This window comes from Gavialis gangeticus, unplaced genomic scaffold, assembly GCF_001723915.1.
Source record: "Gavialis gangeticus isolate Ggan-Ray unplaced genomic scaffold, GavGan_comp1, whole genome shotgun sequence".
NCBI classification, from domain to species: Eukaryota; Metazoa; Chordata; order Crocodylia; family Gavialidae; genus Gavialis; species Gavialis gangeticus.
This window is the reverse complement of record NW_017729022.1, coordinates 136,269,763-136,287,420: the sequence shown is the minus strand read 5'-3', so window position 1 is coordinate 136,287,420 and position 17,658 is coordinate 136,269,763. Positions and strand designations below refer to the sequence as shown.

The window sequence follows — 17,658 nt, the reverse complement described above, 5'->3', positions numbered from 1 at the left end:
ACCCCACTGCCCACATCCCTCCAGGGGTGGGCAAAATGCAGCCCAGGGGCCAGATGCAGCCCACCAGGCCATTCTATCCGGCCTGCGGGGCCCCTAAAAATTTTTAAAAATTAATATTTATCTGCTCTGGGCTGCTTGTCATGCAGCCCTCGATGGCTTGCCAAAATTCAGTAAACAGTCCTCTGCCCAAAATAATTGCCCGCCCTCTACTCAGAATGAGGGCAGAGTCCGTGACCCAGAGTGGGAGCTGCCCTTCCCCTGGCCTAGTCCAAATGGGTATTATGATTCAGACACTGCATACTTCCTTCTGTGCACCTCCCTTGCTCTGGCATAAAGCATACATAACTCAATTCCCTTCAATTACAGTTTATCCGTCTTTCATCCCATGCACCTTTCCTCCTACCTTCCAGCCAGCTCTGCCCACTCTTTCCCCTGCTTTCTCTTCACAACCTCGGTAGGAACACCAAACTCACGCTCTTTTGTACCACCAGCTAAAAGCCAGGGGCAACTTAATGCTAAGGATTAGCCAGCCTCTTGTTGATTAAGCTGTAGAAACAAAACAATATTGTTTAGTATCATGAGTCACTATAGGAGCAAAGTATGGAAAAGGTTGCCTAGGGTGACTGTAAAGTCACATTACCAGGGATATGCAGGACTAAATTGGCCACTCCTACATGAGACACCACTACACAGTAGTGTTGGGGGGCACTAACTGTGATGCAATGCTACTGCACAGTAGCTCGTTGCTACTGCGCAGTAGCATCAGAAGAAAATTGTGCAGGGACCCCACTGCACAGTAACACTGTACTTGCTTATGCAAGTACTAAATGACTACACAGTAATAACTGCTCAGTCCACCACTTATGTAGACATATGGCCATTGAGGTCAGTGGGGCAGGTCTGAGATTACTGAATTGAGTCTTGTCACTATTTAGGAAGTATTCTTGATGGCCCAGTGGAGCTCTTCTCTAAGCAGTATCCCCTGGAATTGTCAGCTGCAACATCTGATTAGATCAAACCAGATTTGCATGAGTGACTTTTGAGGGGAGACAACCCTAGCACCCTTACTTGTCTCCTTGCAGGTGCACTGGGGAGGATATAGAGGTCCAGCCATCTCTTCTCTTGCACAGTATGTGTGAGGGCCAGGCATGATATGAGTCACTGTGCTGGGAAAAGCACCAAGACTGCTTCTGTAGGTGCACAGCTTCCCAGAGTGGGGAAGGAAGACCCATAGTTCTTGTCCCCCCATGTTAGCCAGTAGTGCAGGAATAGCAAACTGCACCCACCAAGTGTGGGTAAAAAAGACCCCAGTGGGATGATGGGAGGAGTAAGTTACTACTCAGTGGGCACGTCTACACAAAATGCTAACTGTACAGCAGGCTAATAACAGTGCGCAGTAGCGTGCTGAGCAAAAACCATGCTAATACACTACCGCACAGTAGTATTAGGCTACTGCGCAGTAAGTGTCAGTAAATAACCATGCACCAACATTACTGTGCAGTAGTACATGTTACTGCTCATTAAGTTTTTAGTGCTTGGTTAATCAAGTACTAAATCAATGCACAGTAACTACAATACATTAATGAATGTGTAGATGTGCCCATTGAAGCAAGTAAAGCTGGATTGAAAACTCCAAATCAATGAACATTACTTTATATACTGCAGTCAGAACCTAACAATTAAAGAAAAGAGCTTGTGTCAAATAGTACCATACCTGGACTCTTGGCGGCCCCAGGTGAACTTTTAGTATCAGGTCCCCCTTCACCATAGGTAATGATAATAATAATAATGATAAAAATTACCATTTTCGGGCCCCCTTTCTATATGGGCCCTGGGCGGGGGCCTGGTTTACCCATGTCTGTGTCTAGCCCTGTTATTAAGATATATTTATTTTTCTTCTCTTTTTTCCCCCCCACCACTTCTCCAGGTTTTTCCACCATGTTTGGGAAGAAAAAGAAAAGGCTTGAAATTTCTGGACCCTCTAACTTTGAGCACCGGGTTCACACTGGATTTGATCACAGAGAACAGAAGTTCACTGGTCTACCTCAGCAGTGGCACAGTTTGCTTGCAGACACGGCAAACAGGCCGAAGCCTATGGTGGACCCTTCATGTATCACTCCTATCCAGCTGGCTCCTATGAAGGTAATGCACAGGTTCTGGGTTTCCTCTTGCCTTTGGGTAGGGCTTAGTTTAGTGCTGTGGGGTAATACTACTGCCTCTTTTCCAGAAGGAATGAGAATTATGCTTTTTCATACACAAAAAAGCATATTTACAAGCCCCAGAGCTGCAACTGATAGCAGATGGATGTACAGCTCTGCCTCCGTGGACTCCCACTGGTACAACCATAGCTGAGCCCTGGTACCCGCCTAGTACTGATTGCAGAAATAGAGCCAGATTTTGTTGTACTATTAGTCAGTCAATTTTCTTACTTTCTATGTTCATGGGACTAAATCTAACCTTGAGAGTCAGCGAAAGCATAACCAGGATATATGTGTTTTGTTCTCTGTATTTTTTTTTTTTTAGTTGTGAGCATTTCTAATAATGAGGTGGCCTCCAGCTGGGATCCAGGCCACAGTAGGCTAAGTCTTGTACAGACAAGAAGGAAGGTGCTGTCCCTATGACTGCGTAAATTGGAACGAGGTATACAAACTGCTAGGCGCATCTACACAAAATGTTTACTGTAGAACTGCCAAATTAGCTCAACAGTAAACATCTTGGTGTCTACACATGTAGATACAAGTACTACCCTGCTTCAGTGTTTTTCCATGTGCAGCAGCACATGTGGAGACACTGACTTACCTGGCTGGGGCATGAGAGTGCTTTAGTGCAGGATCTGGTTGCCAGCTAGCTCCACACTGAAGCACCCTCATGCCCCAGTCAGCCCCTCTGAAGCATGTTGAGCCAGGTTGGAACAACCCCAGGCTTGTAGACTGACCCACCCCCCACCCCTTTCTCCTCCCCTGACTCCTTGCTAGCCAGAGCTATTCCGAGCCAGGTCAACATGCTGTGGTCCCACACCATAATCAAATGGCATGCCTGGGAGCAATAAACTCCAGCGTGGTATATGCCAGAGTTTATTGCTGCATGTTAATTGCATGTGTAGACACACCCACTGAGGAGTAGAACAAGTCAAACTACTCTGTACTATGACCAAAGGAGGAAAATTATAGCTACTACATTTTTAAAGCAGCTAAAATGACCCCAAATAGCTTTTTCTGCATAAAACTGCTATGTCTCTAACTGCAACAGCTTGGCATGTTCCAGAGCTAAAAGAAAATGCCACATATCCCAGTAAAGAGCAGTAAGTCTCCCCTTACCAGGAGTATAAAGTTCCTATTTCTAACCCTGATATTAAAACTGGCAGTGGTTCAGCACAAAGTGTTCTCCGGTTTGGACCAAGAGCAAAACTGGGGTGTGGCAGTTACAACAGGGGCTGTGAGCAGTTCAGGGTCCCTAATTCCCTTGAGTTTGCAGTTACCCTGTATGTCCCCAATTAACAGGATGTAGAGACTTAATTGCAGCTAAGATGCTCCTTGATATACTTTCCTCATGCCTGCAATTGTCCCACAGTAGGAGTGTCAAACATATGTCCCATGAGCTGGATCTGGCCCACGGAGTTGTGTGATTTGCAGGGCTTCAGAAATTTGGCAGCTGGATTAGTAGTAGCAGCATTAATTGCCCCAGCTCCCAGAGCTGTGGCATCCACTACTCATCCCACTGTCACATTTCTGACTCATGGGTGAGATGATCATGGGTGAGATGATATGGCTCTCTGCTCAGGATCTGGCCTGCAAAGCCAGAAGTGCAGCAGCAGGGGTGAGTGGTGGCAACATTAATTATCACCTTTTTCTGAAGTCATGGCAATTAATACTGCTGTCACCAAATTTACAGCTCTGTGGGCCAGATGACATGGTTCCATGCTCTGGATCAGCCCATGTACTGGCCTCAGGAGACTCCTCTAAACTGCAAATGCTAGAGGAGAATTATTACAGCTGTAAGAGGCTACATAAAAATACCTATTTGTAAAAGAGGTAGGTAATGATTGGGAAAAGTTTTGGAACCTTTGGTATGGGGTATTTGGGAGGAAAAGCACCAATTTGGGTGGAAAGAAAACAGATTTGTTTTTAAAGAAAAAAATTAGATTGGCTATATGAAAGTCCTTTAAAAGTTTGACATTTTAGAGTAGATTCAAGGAAGATGGATTAGAAGGCAACGTGCAAGAAAGACCTTCAAAGGTGAGCTAAAAAAAATGTGTGTTTAGTTGACTCTACACTATATCACATATGTAGTGCTTACATGCATGTGATGTGTTTTTATGGATTCACATAGTCTTTCTTTTACACTTCCTCATGCACATACATTACACAGGCCTAAAAATAGTTGTGCGGTTTAGAATTCTGATGGATTTGTTTCCATCAATGAAGAAAAAAAATTCTGAGAGCATAAGCCCTTCATTTTTGTTTATTAAATGTTCTTTGCCGAATTCGCATTTGCCACTAATTCCTGAGTAATGCTTGCTACCTGCTCAGCCACACTTGCCATGGAATGTTAGAGAAAAAAGAGAAAACTATGACTTCCACTCTGAGGAAAGTATATCATTGTGTGAAAAAGACACTGGAGTAATAGAAAACCAGGGAAGCCCTTGCTTGCTAGATATGAATGAAAATAAGGGCATCCATATTCTGCAGGCCTTCTGAGCACCAAATGTCCACAGGGCATTGTGGTATGAGTGAACAAAGATGTTTTAAAAAATGAAAAATGTTTGTTTGCTTGCTGAAATCCCATCCATCTTGTGAAATTTGGGAAGTGATAAATCTGTAACTTTAAAATGTCTCAATGTGTTAGTTCTGTCAGCTAATATACACAGTATAAATTATGGACTCCATCCTATTAATACACATGTGACTAGCTACATGTAGGTGAGTAACCCTAGTGAAGCTGTATGCCCATATGCTTATAGGTTTGTAGACCATGCCCTTAAGATGAACTGAAGAGTTTTGTGTTGTTTAAAGGCAAAACCGGGTGCAGTAGGATAGCCAAAATCATTTTCAATTGGCATTAAGAAGGTGTCTCTTCATACTTCTTAACATTTGTTTGGTCCTGAAAATGACACAGGGTCCAACTCAGAAAAGATGTTGAGCATTAAACTTCCATTCAATTCAGGATAGTTCTTTCCGGATTCAGTTTCCACTGAGGTTAAAAGGTGGTTTGTCCATTTAAACTCCTCCTCCCTCTCTTTCTCTTTTCCTTTCCACACCATTCAAAAAATAGTATAATTACAATAGAAGCTCTTTTCACTATAATGCCCCTAAAGTACAGTGACCTTAAACCTTGGGTAAAATTTTCAAACATGTCCAAGTAAATTAGGCCTCTGAGGGATCATCTGCCCTTCGACATGTCTTGTTTTCAGTTCTGCTGGGTGTCCACACACCCTCCTCACCCAGACTAGCCCAGGCTGGGGGTGCTAGTTTTGTCACCAACAACCCGGCCATGGAACAGACTGTACTGATTTACATGGTACCAGAGAGCAGAACAATTTTATCCTGACAGATAAAATTTAGCAAAACATCTCCAATTTTAATACTGTTTCATCCAGGGTTAAAGTTGGAGCAGTTTTGCTACATTGTATCACTCCCATCTTGTCCATAAGGAAACATTAGAACATCAGAACTGCTGTGGACTCCTAGTCAGCAGCTCTCATTTTGGCTTTTGGAGCATACCCCTTTTGACACAACTCCAGTTGTACGTATTCGTACCTGGTCATGTAGGAACCTAGTTTTGCAATGAGGATAAGGCTCATAAGTGCCTATTTTACTTAAATAATTGGAGCACTTTTGAAAATCTTGCTTTTAGTTTACACCGCAAGTGTTATTATGTTTTAGTTAACACAATTATTAATTTTAGTGCAAATGAGGTAGACAAGCACCCACAATTTAACATGTTCCAAGTCACAAAGTTATGTTGGGCTGAAACCCTTTTAAATGTTGGTCTCAAGTATGGTTGTATGTGACAGACTACCATGTAAGACTGCCCTTGTAGGTTTCCACATTTATTCTCTTTTAAATTACTTCTGTGTTGACTGTGCTAAGAATGTACTGCCAACATGATTTGCTAATTGTTAGTCCCCTGGAACTAAAAATTAATGCAGATTCTGCCATGAGAACTAAAGTGATGGTTATATTGAGTCATCACGCTGTGCTGCATCCTGCCACCCACTTGAATATGGGCATCAATAACAGATGGGAACAGAAGATAAAATCTCAAGCATCCTGAGGAGCTCCCTTCTGAGTAGATATTCAATGCATTGTTATCCACACCTGGCAGAGATCTGCAGGTTCTACCCTTTAGTCCTGTGGAAACAGTAGCTTATCATGCTAATATAATCATTTGAGTAGGGACGTTAAAATTCACTTATTTCAGACCTGATAAAGAATACATGAAATTCCCATGCTTATGCTTAGAATAGTTCTTCAAATTTTGGGTTAGTCTGTATGATCCAGAGACCAGTAAACTACTGTCAGAAGTGGATCCAGGATTTTAAAAGGAGGGGAGGGAGAGCTGGGAACAGTAACTGTTGTTGCCGGGGTGGCTGCATTCCCTTACTTACAATCTTTCTGTCCCCCACTGAGATGGGTGGACCACACCATGGGAGCAGTAGCTGGGGACTTTAAATCCCTGAATCAGGTAAAAATTCTCCCTGACCCCCTGTCAGTACCCCTTCACTTTCTGTTGTGTTCAGTGGAGCCTCCCCTTTCCTCCCATTCCCTACCTCACCTTCTCTATTTATCCCTCTGGGTGCTGGGAGACCCACCTGACACTGGTGCTGTCCTGGATGCTCATGGCCTGCTCCAGATGTTTCTTCTTTCTCCATGTGCTCTCCTACTGGTGAGGAATACCCAAGGAGACTAGATAAAGGGATGGAGAGCATCGCCACTGCTGCTGCCATTGTCCCTGGCTGAGCCCAGTTCCCCATGCATTCCATCTGGAACAGGGCAGGAGCAGCTCTGGAGCTCTTCCTGTACCTAAGTCAGTCTGGGGCAGCACAAGCACAGGTGGGGTGGGAAGGGAAGAGAGGGGAGAGGAGAGGAGGTGCCACTGAGCATGGAGGGAGAGAGAGGGTATGTCAAGGGTGGAGGGATTCTTACCTGTTTGGGGGACTTAAAATCCTCAGCAGCTGCTAATGCAGCATGATCCAAAAATGAGGCGCAACCATGCCACTGCTCTGGGTCTTTGCCTAACTACTGTGTATTTTAGAGGCAGTAAAATGTAGGTAAGTTATTGCAGAAAATGTCATGAAAAATATTAATTATGTTGACATTTTTCATGGAAAGTGGTGGGATTTTTTGATAAAGGTCAGTTTGCAATGGAAAAAAATATTTGCAAATTTCAGCAACTTTTCTATATCATAGTCAGTGTGAAGTGCAACTTCGTGCTTTGCTCACCAGCCACACGTCCTGTCATAATCTGACCCATTATTTCCCATTACTGACACCCAAGGTTTTTGAAAGCCATACCATCTCCAGGTAAAAGCCCCCTTCAGTCTAAGCATCAGAAGGTCTTTACCTTACCATCTGCTCCAAAGGTGCCAGTCACCTTATTTCAGTGATTCTCAACTAGGGCACCATAGAGTGCTGTGAGATCCTGTTGAGAATCTTGCAGAGTGGCACACAATATTATCACTATTAGGTATGCAAAGACCTACACAATTCACAAGGTAAACTCAGAGATCCCAAATAGGAATCCACTGGCTTGTTGTAGTCTTTATGAGTTCTTTGCAACAGAAGAATTTCTTTATTATTTTTCTGTCGTCAAGAAAGTAGTGAAAGTTTAAGAGCTTGCATTTTCTGAGGGGTGCCTTGAGTCTAAAAAGGTTGAGAGCCATTGCCTTCTTTGTTCTGTACCTCATAAGTCAATATTTAGCCAGAAGGGAAGATAGATTTACTAGTGAATTCTGTCCCTGGCACTATGTTGATAAAATGCTTTTGGAAAAGAGGAAATAAACAATGCTAGGCCATGCTGATCTACATTCAAGAAAAGCAAAACCATTTGTGCAAAATCACCAAAAAAGTCTCTCAAACATTTTACCTTTTTCTTACAAAGAACGTCTTAAAAAAACCCACATTAGAAATCACCTCATGGACCCTGTCCCCTTTGATAACTGACATTTTACATAAGTTCAGGCTTTTTGCTTGCGACACAAGCAGCATGAATAAGAAGAACTGCTCTCCCCAGAAATGCTTCATATTTGTTCAGCCTCATATAAATTGAAGTATTTTAAGTGATGTAATTGGAACCATGTTTAACATACTAGGTACTGGCCAAATTTGAGGTTGCAATTGATGTAAACTTCCATTTTTATAGTTTAAAAAATGAAGAGCTCAAATTAAGAGGAGAGTATACATATACACTTTGAAATGACAAATGTATTGACATTAGAAACCACAATAGCAAGAAGCAATTTGTCCTTCACATATCATGGAAAGAGTTGAGTTCAAAACCAGTGCTTTCCCTAAAAAACAGTGAATGCATACAGATTTTAGTATAGTGCATGAAATAATCATGAGTTATTATACATTCCAACTGCTACAATGGATGATAAAGTAAGAGCTCAAATATAAATTATTCAAGTGTATAAAAACAATGTAACACCAAATCACTTTGTAGTTTCATCAGTGTAGGGGTAACATTACTTGGGTAAATGGAGACCATATGCTACCAGTACATAAGAGCATAAGCAGTACTCTACTGCCAATGGTCCATCTACTCCAGTAAGGGTTCACCTGGCAGTCAGTCTGAGTGGATCACATTAGGTTAAGGGTTTTCTGGAGTGGAAGCCAAATCAAAGCTGAGCATCAGTCCTAATCAAGGATAGCAAGTCCTAATCAACAGTAGCAAGTAGTAGATTCTGTATTATATAAACTGGGCATGTCTATAGTGTTTCATTCCTAGTCATAAACTTCAAGGCATCAACCATCATTGGTTTAGGGATGTCAGAGGATATATCCCTGGCTGCTCCATTTAATAACTCCTAAGGAGCCTGTCCTCCATGAAGTTGTCTAATTCCTTTTGAACTTGGTTATATCTCACCCTCTACAACATCTTGTGGCAATAAGTTCCACAAGTTATCTATGCACTGTTTGCTTTAAACCTGCCTCCTGATCATTTCAGTGGATGCCAGTGGAGCTCCTGTTCTATCTATCAGGTATAAGAAGAATATTTAGGGCTGAATCCTATTAGAGTTTACTTGCCTAAAATGGCACAAATACATTGCTGTATAACTGCAAATTTAGGCATTTACACACATTTTGGGATTCAGCTCTTGCTATGCAAGTATGCATATGTCCTCTGAGTTTGCTTAGGGGAGCTGCAGTCTGGCCAAACAGTTGCATGGTGACTTGCATAGAATTGGGTATATCCTGAAATTTTAGCCTGGCAGAAATCATGACTAATTGATGGTGGGATGAGTAGAAACTCCCCATGTTTTATCTCAGTAGTTGGCACTTGCCCAGGGAGTAGGATACCAAGGTTTTAGAGCTTCCTTGCCCTGACCCAGGGTTTGAATCTGCATCTCCACCTTCCCAATTAAGTGCTCAGCCAGCAAGATACGAGTTAGACATTACCCAGGCCCCTTTCCAACCCTCCTCTTCAAGCAGGTCACCTGGACAGCTAAGAGAGGGATATGTAGGTCAGAAGGAAGAACACAAGCAAGAGGGTGTATGACTCAGAAAGATGGAGGCTGTTCTTGATAAGAGCAGACCTTGGATTCTAGCCTGGACCTCTTTTCTCCATGGGTTAGAACCTTTCCCAGTGCTGTTTATCCAGGGACTATTACATGGAAGTCACTACTTAGCTGTCTAAAGTTAGATTCAATGCCATTCACAAGGTTTTTAGATCCTACACCCAGCTGTGCAACTCAACTTGTCTTTCTGCATGTGCTCACAAGGACTTGACCACAACCAGTTACACTCTGTTATGATCTCATGCTTCCTAGGAAAATGCATAAATTTGTGCATGTCCCTGAAATTTTACTTGGATAAATTATACAAACAGTGGCTGTTTGATGCAAGAAGAGAAGGACTTGATTGCTCTTTATGAGTTTTGCATTAGGTAATCATAAGACAAAATGATTCTGAATCTACTACTCTCCAAGTGCCTTTACTCCTAGATTATTGGACCTGCCTCAGACTTCCTTGTGGCTTTCCTCTGACCAAAGTGTTGAGGATTTGTACAGAATTGTCCCTTTCCCAAGCAGACAGTGGGGTGGAGTGCGAGGTGCAGGCAGCTCATCTCTGGGGGGTGGGGGGCAGGGAAGAGGAGAGGCTGGCTCCCTGCCACCGCACACACTCCCAACGGGGTGAGGGGGGCATGTGCCCCCCCTCCTCAGATCTGTGTATGGGGTGGGGGTGGGTTGCTCTCTGCAGACTCAAACACCCCACCCTGTTGCCCTCCCCGCAGGGCCTCTACAGCCCAGCAGGTGGGACCATTTCCCAAGCAACGGGATGCTGGTGGTCATAGCACATCCCTTCTGAGTATTCCAGTCATGCAGGTGGATCTAGGATCTAAAATCAAGATGTCTAACTTTAGGCAGTTAAGTAGCACTTAGCCATGAAAAGGTACAGTAGAACTTTGGCCTCAAACACTTAATAGGTCAAATAAGAGCTGGCCCTAGACATGCATGGTATGATGTGCCCAGAAAATAATTGCTTTCCATTGGAATTTTTTGTGAGTCTTGACCTTTTATTTCTTGACATCAGCAGTCTGTGGAAAAGGGGTGCAGAGATAAGTATGCTTTATAAGCAGGAATCCAGGTTTTCTGTTTTCCATGGGGAAATGGAAAAAAAAGTAGATTTTCCCTTTTAACCAAGAAAAATGTGTATTTTTCATTTTAACAGAGAAACACACAGATATTTCACTTTTGCAAAGAGCTCTCTGCAGGCTGGCAGAGTTTCAGTCTGCAAGGGGCTGGGGGGAGCCGGAGAAGGGCAGTCAGGCAAAGGGTGCCGTGTCCATGTGCACACTCACACATGCATATGGCTGCCAGTCAGCGCGAAGAGCAGCTCTCACAGGTAAGTCTGGCATTGGAGGAGCGGGGGATTGAGGCCCCTATAGGGAGGGAGTTGGGAGTTGGACAGAGCTGGGATAGTGCATGGGGCTGTGATTAGGGAGTAAGGGGCACTAGCAGGGCTGTGGGTGGGGAGTAAGGAGCACCAGCAGGGCTGTGGAGGCTGTGGGTGGGGAGTGAGGGGCCTGGACCTGCAAACTGGTGGGCAAAGGGGACAGGAGGAGATCTGATTTTCCATGATAAAAACCCCCAAAATAAAATAAGAAAATGTATAGGTATTTAGAATTTATTTTATTATAGTGATTGAGCCACTGGTAGGCTTCCAAATTGCTTTAAAATTGTAAATATATCAATAAAATGTGTTTAATTGATACTGCTATATATAGTTGTGTTTCATTTTTACCACAGATTTTGGAGGTTTTAATCAGAGAATTTGCTATTTTTAAACAGAGAAAACCAGGATCGCTTCCTATAAGGGTTGGCTCTAGATTTAGGACTCTTGTTTGGGGGGGGAAGAGGGGGGCTCAAATTTATTGATACACAGTGATAACAGAAAAGAAATGGTACAAACAATTAAGCAATTCTATATATATCTACCAATTCTAGGGCTATCATCAGAGTCCAGAAACATCTGGCCAGGAGGCAGGCTTCACTTTGAAGCTCTCTCAAGTGTTAGATGCCAACATGTCAGCAGCCTGCAGGTGGAATGCCGAGGTCCACCCCTAGTGGAGTGAATGAGACGGGCTGGTGGTGTGCCCTCTGTCCACGGTGACCTTGGGGACCCCTGCCAGGGGATGGGGACCAGAACACCTCTCAGGGACCCTCTTGGGGAAGAGGAAGGGGAGGAGGAGGACCTACGTCCTTTGTTGCTTTCAAATCTCTGCTTTGTATTCTCCTTCCCACCTAATGACTCTTCATCCATAGCTATCGCTAATTGGTCTCTCTGTGTTCATCACACTGTTCACATCCTGTGTTGTCAGCCAAAATCCCATTTACATAAAGCTATCACATACCCACATCCTAATTTGGGGCTTTACTGGTGTCCTCCTATTTGATCTGTTCCCCAAAACTGGAAAACTTCAGCCCCCAGCTCTGGGGCCTTGCAAGCTGGTACCGCCTTATCTCATGTTATGGAACAGTGTGGTACGTGCCCCCACTTTCCCAGGTTGTGCGTATATCCACTGGCCTTGTTGTGTTAGACAGCCTGTCTGCTTCTGATGGCTTGGAAAACTGTGTATGTTATATATAAGCCGATCCCCAAAAAGCAAACCTTTAAATACTATTTTTAAGCCATCAATAAGATACACACAGTGTTGTTGAATTCCTACAGCATTTTGTTTCCCTGTTTTCTCAGGGCAGGATGGTCTGAGCTAGACTTTTGATACATTTAACGCAAAGTAACCATTAGATTTAACTGAAAAAGGTCATTCTGAACCCTGCAATACTGTCAATTCCAGCAGCATTGCTCATTTTATGCATAGGGAATAATATGACTGGCATTAGCTGTATATAACTCCTTTCTTCGCAGATGATTTAAAGCATTTTACACACCAACTCCTCAGCTGCTTTAAATTGGTAGAGCCCCTCTGAGCTCAGCAGAGCCACATCAGTTGACAGTGGTAGAGGATCTGGTCCTACAACTATATGCAGTTATACCTTGGATAGAGGGCCATGCATAAGCAGTTTCACTGTGTGAGCATGGCTAGAAGAATGATGGGGCATGCGCAGAATTGCAAAAACTGCTTGCAATGTATCATGTAATTTAGGCTGTGCAGAGCAGACAGATGCACTGAAAACTTACCCACCTATTAAACTGTACAAAATAAAATGTTTTGGTTTTGGAAGGTTAGAAATAGATGATCTAACTTTCTTGTTCCAAAGTCTGGGTTTTTTTAAATATCATTGTGAACCTTTCCTGCTAGTGGATAGCAGTTTTATTCTATTCATTAAGAAAACCTTAACTTGTTAATAAGTTCCTCGTCTCTGTTGGGTCATGTTTCTACTTTTTCTACTTTGGTACTTGTGGATTCTTTTACTTCACTTATCAGTGAGGTTTCATGTCAGTGTTTCCTTCTATTCCTTTTTTGACTGCCTCTTCCTCTTATTTTGAAAGACTTTTCATCCATGTCCTCTTTCAACAGATCTTCAATACTTCACCCCCAGTCCTTTTCACTGTCCTTTTCAGCTTTCCACTGAGCCATGTGCACATACCCTGGTGATGGGCTCAGTGTGAAAACACAAAGGAATACATTTCACTCTGCCAATGATGTGAAAGTCTAAAGGTTTGCTGACACCTAGCGGTCATTCTTTTGATTCACACATTTCTGCATGCAAACTCTTCACCTCCCTGCACCTCCCTGCCCCTCCTCACAAAAAAGCAAGCAGTTGACAAGACGAAGAAAGCATCTTGCCTTAAGGAAGCTCGTGGTACAATAGTCATTTAATCTATGCTGTATACTGCCAGCTAAAAACATCAAGATTTTAAATTGAATTTTTTGCCTGCAGACATATTGGACTTAGTCCTGGTTTTACTCCCTCTGCAGCAAAGTATTTGGCTGGTGCTAGGTAGCATGTGTAGCAAAGTGTTTGGATGGTGCGCTCTGCACCCGGGGGTCTTTAAGAGGAGGCTAGATGTACACCTTGCTGGGGTCATTTGACCCCAGTACTCTTTCCTGCCATGGCAGGGGGTCAGACTAGATTATCTGCTCAGGTCCCTTCCGACCCTAGAAACTATGAAACTGTGAAGAATACTGCATGTACTCTGACAGGTTTGCTATCTCTTTAGTGTAGCTGTGGATGCAACAAATAGGTGCTGACAACTGCCTTTGGCCTTCCCATCTCCAGATGTGCACATATGATTTACAGAGCTCATTTACATCATAATATATGCTCTCCTGCCCACCACAGAGCCTTGCACTGGTCCACTGTGCATTAGCTCCATATCTTCTGCACACCAAGCCTGATCCACTGGATCAAGAGCTTGTGGACACTTTTAAGTGACTATGATCAAGTTTTGCATTTCCTGTGGGATAGAGTCCCACTTTACTTTTAAATTTAGCATAGAATGTGTTTTTGTTTAGGACATGGCATTAGTGTGAATTACTATAAAGTACAGGGGTACTCAGCCTCTGGCCCACGGGCCAAATGCAGCCCATGGAACTTCAGAATCTGGCCCTTGAGGCTCCTGAATGGTCAGGAAATTTGGTGGCGTGGGAGTTAGTACTGCCACTCCTCCCAATGCCAAAATCCCAATCTCACACAGTGGGCCAGAGCCAGGCCATGCCCCCTCCCCCTGCACAGCTGGTTTGGGGTCAGACCTTGCTCCTCCCTCCTCCCTTTTCCCCCATGGGGCTAGTCGATGCCCTTTTCCCCTGCAGAGCTAGATCAATGCAGGGTCATGCCCCTCCTCTCCAGTGGACTGGGTTGGAGCTGGACCAAGCCTCCTTCCTCCTCTCAGCTGAATCAGGGCTGGGCTGTCCCCTGCTCCCCCTCTGGCTGCCTTTGTCCCAGTGCCAGACTGGGTCCACCAGCCAGATCCAGCCCACAGAGGGACCAGGCACTGTTCATCTGGCCTTGTGGACAGTGAGCACCACTGCTATACAGTATTTAGGTAGATTTTTTTTTATTTGAAAGAGTTATTGCTTCACTCATAAGAGGGACTTGATTTCCCACCTGTGTAAAACACAGTGTTACATTTCTTTCTGCTCTTCTGCCTTTGAAAGAATAATACAAATCTGCCACCTAGTGTTCATGAGTGTTTTACTGGTACAACTATGAGAAGAACATTTTTCCAGATTAAATGTAATTTTAAAGGAGACCTTCCACTGTAACAATTAAACTTGTTACAGTAGGAATAAATTAGAGAAATTCACATTCCAAAACATTATTGGATTGGTATGCTTTCTTCATAACCTATATGTGAAAATGCTAAAATATATACTGTAATCTGCATGAACACTCTAATATTAGAGGTAGTTTCCAAAGACTAGGATGGAGCTGAATACTAAAAAGATGCTATTCAGTGTCCTGTGCTTCAAAATGGCAGTGGGAGCACTTTAACTAAAGCTCATTCAAGCTTTAGTTAAAGCAACCCACCACCATTTTGAAATATGAGGATGCTGAATACACATGATGTCAAGGTGTTCTAATTAGAACACTCCAGCAGACTCAATCAAGTTAAATGATGAATTAATCAATTAATCATGTCTGCTCCAATGTGTTCTAATTAATAGATGTCAGAGCAGGTGTCGGGCATGTACGTAGGTGCCCATAGAGTCATGGCCTATTGATACAAAAGAAGCCACATGACTCACTAGGTACACAGTTCTGTCAAACACAAGGAGTAAACAAATTAAGGAAAAGGGGAAAAAATATATTTTCCCATTAAACCCTCTGGTTTGTGATTGTTCCAAGTGCTCCTTGAGACAATGGTGGGTATGATATTTTTAGTCAGAAATGTGGTTTTAAAGTTAACCATGTTACTGTAACTAATAAAAACCTTCCTGAAGTGGGAAGACTGTGCCCCAAGTCTATGAACACTATACAGACAAAATGCAGAAAGTATAAAATCCCCTCAAGAATACAGAAGGTGTTGATCACAATTAGCCAGAATTTTCATACTCATTTAATTTTTTATACTGTGCAGCTGGGACTCAGTTGTTTAAATGTATTCATGTGAGCAGTCCTAGGCTTGGGACAGGAATGTAGAAGTGCACAAATGAGCATTTAGTGTATGTGGTACATTTGTGTTAAAATGACAGAAATCAATGTTTATGATAAGCTTAAAAAAATGCCAACCCTGTCAGCACTTGGCTTTCAGCACTAGAAATAGTGTCACCTGATCATCTTGCCTCTCAACCTGGGTAATGTTATAATCAAGTAACTGGTGTCAAGGCCAATTCATGGCATACCTCAGGATATTAGGAGCTCCCTCCTGTCTTTGAGGAGCTTACAGACTAAAATGCTAATCCTGCAAGTGCTTGTGCACGTTTAACTTTATGCACAAGTAGCTGTGCCATATTCGATAGGATTTTTGATGTGAGTAATGCAGGGGTGAGCCCTGAGCGTATGACCTGAAAACCGTAATTGGTGGGAAATCTGTGCTCATGCAAGTTGTGATATTGATTTGAGAGGAGCTATTTAATTAAGGAAAGATTTTCTAGATAACATAGGGTGCTGACAGATGTGCAGGTCCCTAATCTAACTCATGGTGCTTTACAGAAAGCGCAATGAGTTAGACCAACTCTCCCCACCCCCCAACCCAAATGGTTGTTTGTCTGTTGGTTTGGGGGAGGGGGGCAATTGAGCTCTACTTTGGAGCCAGTCTAGTGGAGGAGCCTGCCTGCAGCCTCTCTCTCGTCACCTCCCTGCCATGCCGCCATCCCCCACTCCACAGCTTGGGTGCTGTCCGTGTGAAGGGAGGGCAGAGAAGAGAGGGGAGGGAGCTGTGGGCCAGGGTTTGCCCAGCCTGAGTTGGAGGATGAGGGAGTTGGGAGGAGGGCTGTGAGGCAGGGTGGGTTCCAATCCCATCCAGCTCAGATTGGGCAAACCCCAGCACGCAGCTTCCTCCCCCTCCCTTCTTCATCTCCCTTCCTGCAGATAGCACTGGGGGCTGGACCGATCACATGAGTGATTGACAGACATTTCTTAAGGCACTTTAGAGTCCCTTCATCTGATCCCTCATTAGGTAAGGGTTAATTTGTTGCATGATCAACCACTTTTAAAGCTCTCTGCGTCAAGGCACTTCTGTCACAGCATGGCTGTAGAGCACTTTCATGGGGCTGATTCCACAACAAATGCCACGTCTGTCGGCACCCATAAATGATATGATCACACAGATTACAATCCCTTTGTGTATAAATGTTCTTTACTTAATACAATAAGTGCAAAGATACCAGTGTGCATATACCAATATATGTGCTTTATTTCTGTGTCATGATTTTAAATAATCTCATTGAAGGGTATGACTGGGCAATCTTTCAACATGATGATGTGTGCTTACTCAGGTAAGTAGCTGTCAGCAATATGACAAGTAAAGACTGCACCAACTAGCTTTCACTCTCATCTTTTTCATGTTGGTTATCAGTACCAAACACTAGGTGGAAGCAAGAAGTCTTTAGAAATGCATATACCGGCATATTCTTAAATGATGCATATAGCAGAACCAGCGAGAAATCTACTTGGAGATTACTGAGGGAATTTGTCTGTAATACTCTTTATCCTCATTCATAATCTTTATCATAAATTCTTTCTGAGAGAGAGCTGTGAAAGAGATTTCCATATGAAATTAATTGCACTGCACTCAGACTTCACATTATGAAAAAGACCAGTTTCAGAGTAGCCACTGTGTATTTAAACAAATGATGCTGCATTTATCTTTTACACTTTATCATTCACACAGTCTGTTAGTTCCTACAGTTAAAACTGGAAAGCAGTTTCTGTTATTGTCCCATTTCCACATAAATACAATTTATTCAAGTTCATTTCCTTATAGTTTCATAGTTGGTAGGGTCAGAAGGGACCTGAGCAGATCATCAAGTCCAACCCCCTGCCATGGCAGGAAAGAAAACAGGGACCAAACAACCCCAGCAAGGTGT

General features: G+C 43.2%; 1 protein-coding gene across 1 annotated transcript in view; it reads left to right on the top strand.

Annotated features, from left to right (window-relative positions):
- The first annotated feature begins 1,924 nt into the window (after positions 1-1,924).
- Positions 1,925-17,658, top strand: part of PAK5 (p21 (RAC1) activated kinase 5) — a 139,336-nt gene continuing 123,602 nt past the window's right edge. The window contains exon 1 of the mRNA XM_019516226.1: positions 1,925-2,142. Within this exon, the coding sequence (XP_019371771.1) occupies positions 1,939-2,142 (204 nt within the window). The 5' untranslated portion in view covers positions 1,925-1,938. The remainder of the gene's footprint in view (positions 2,143-17,658) is intronic.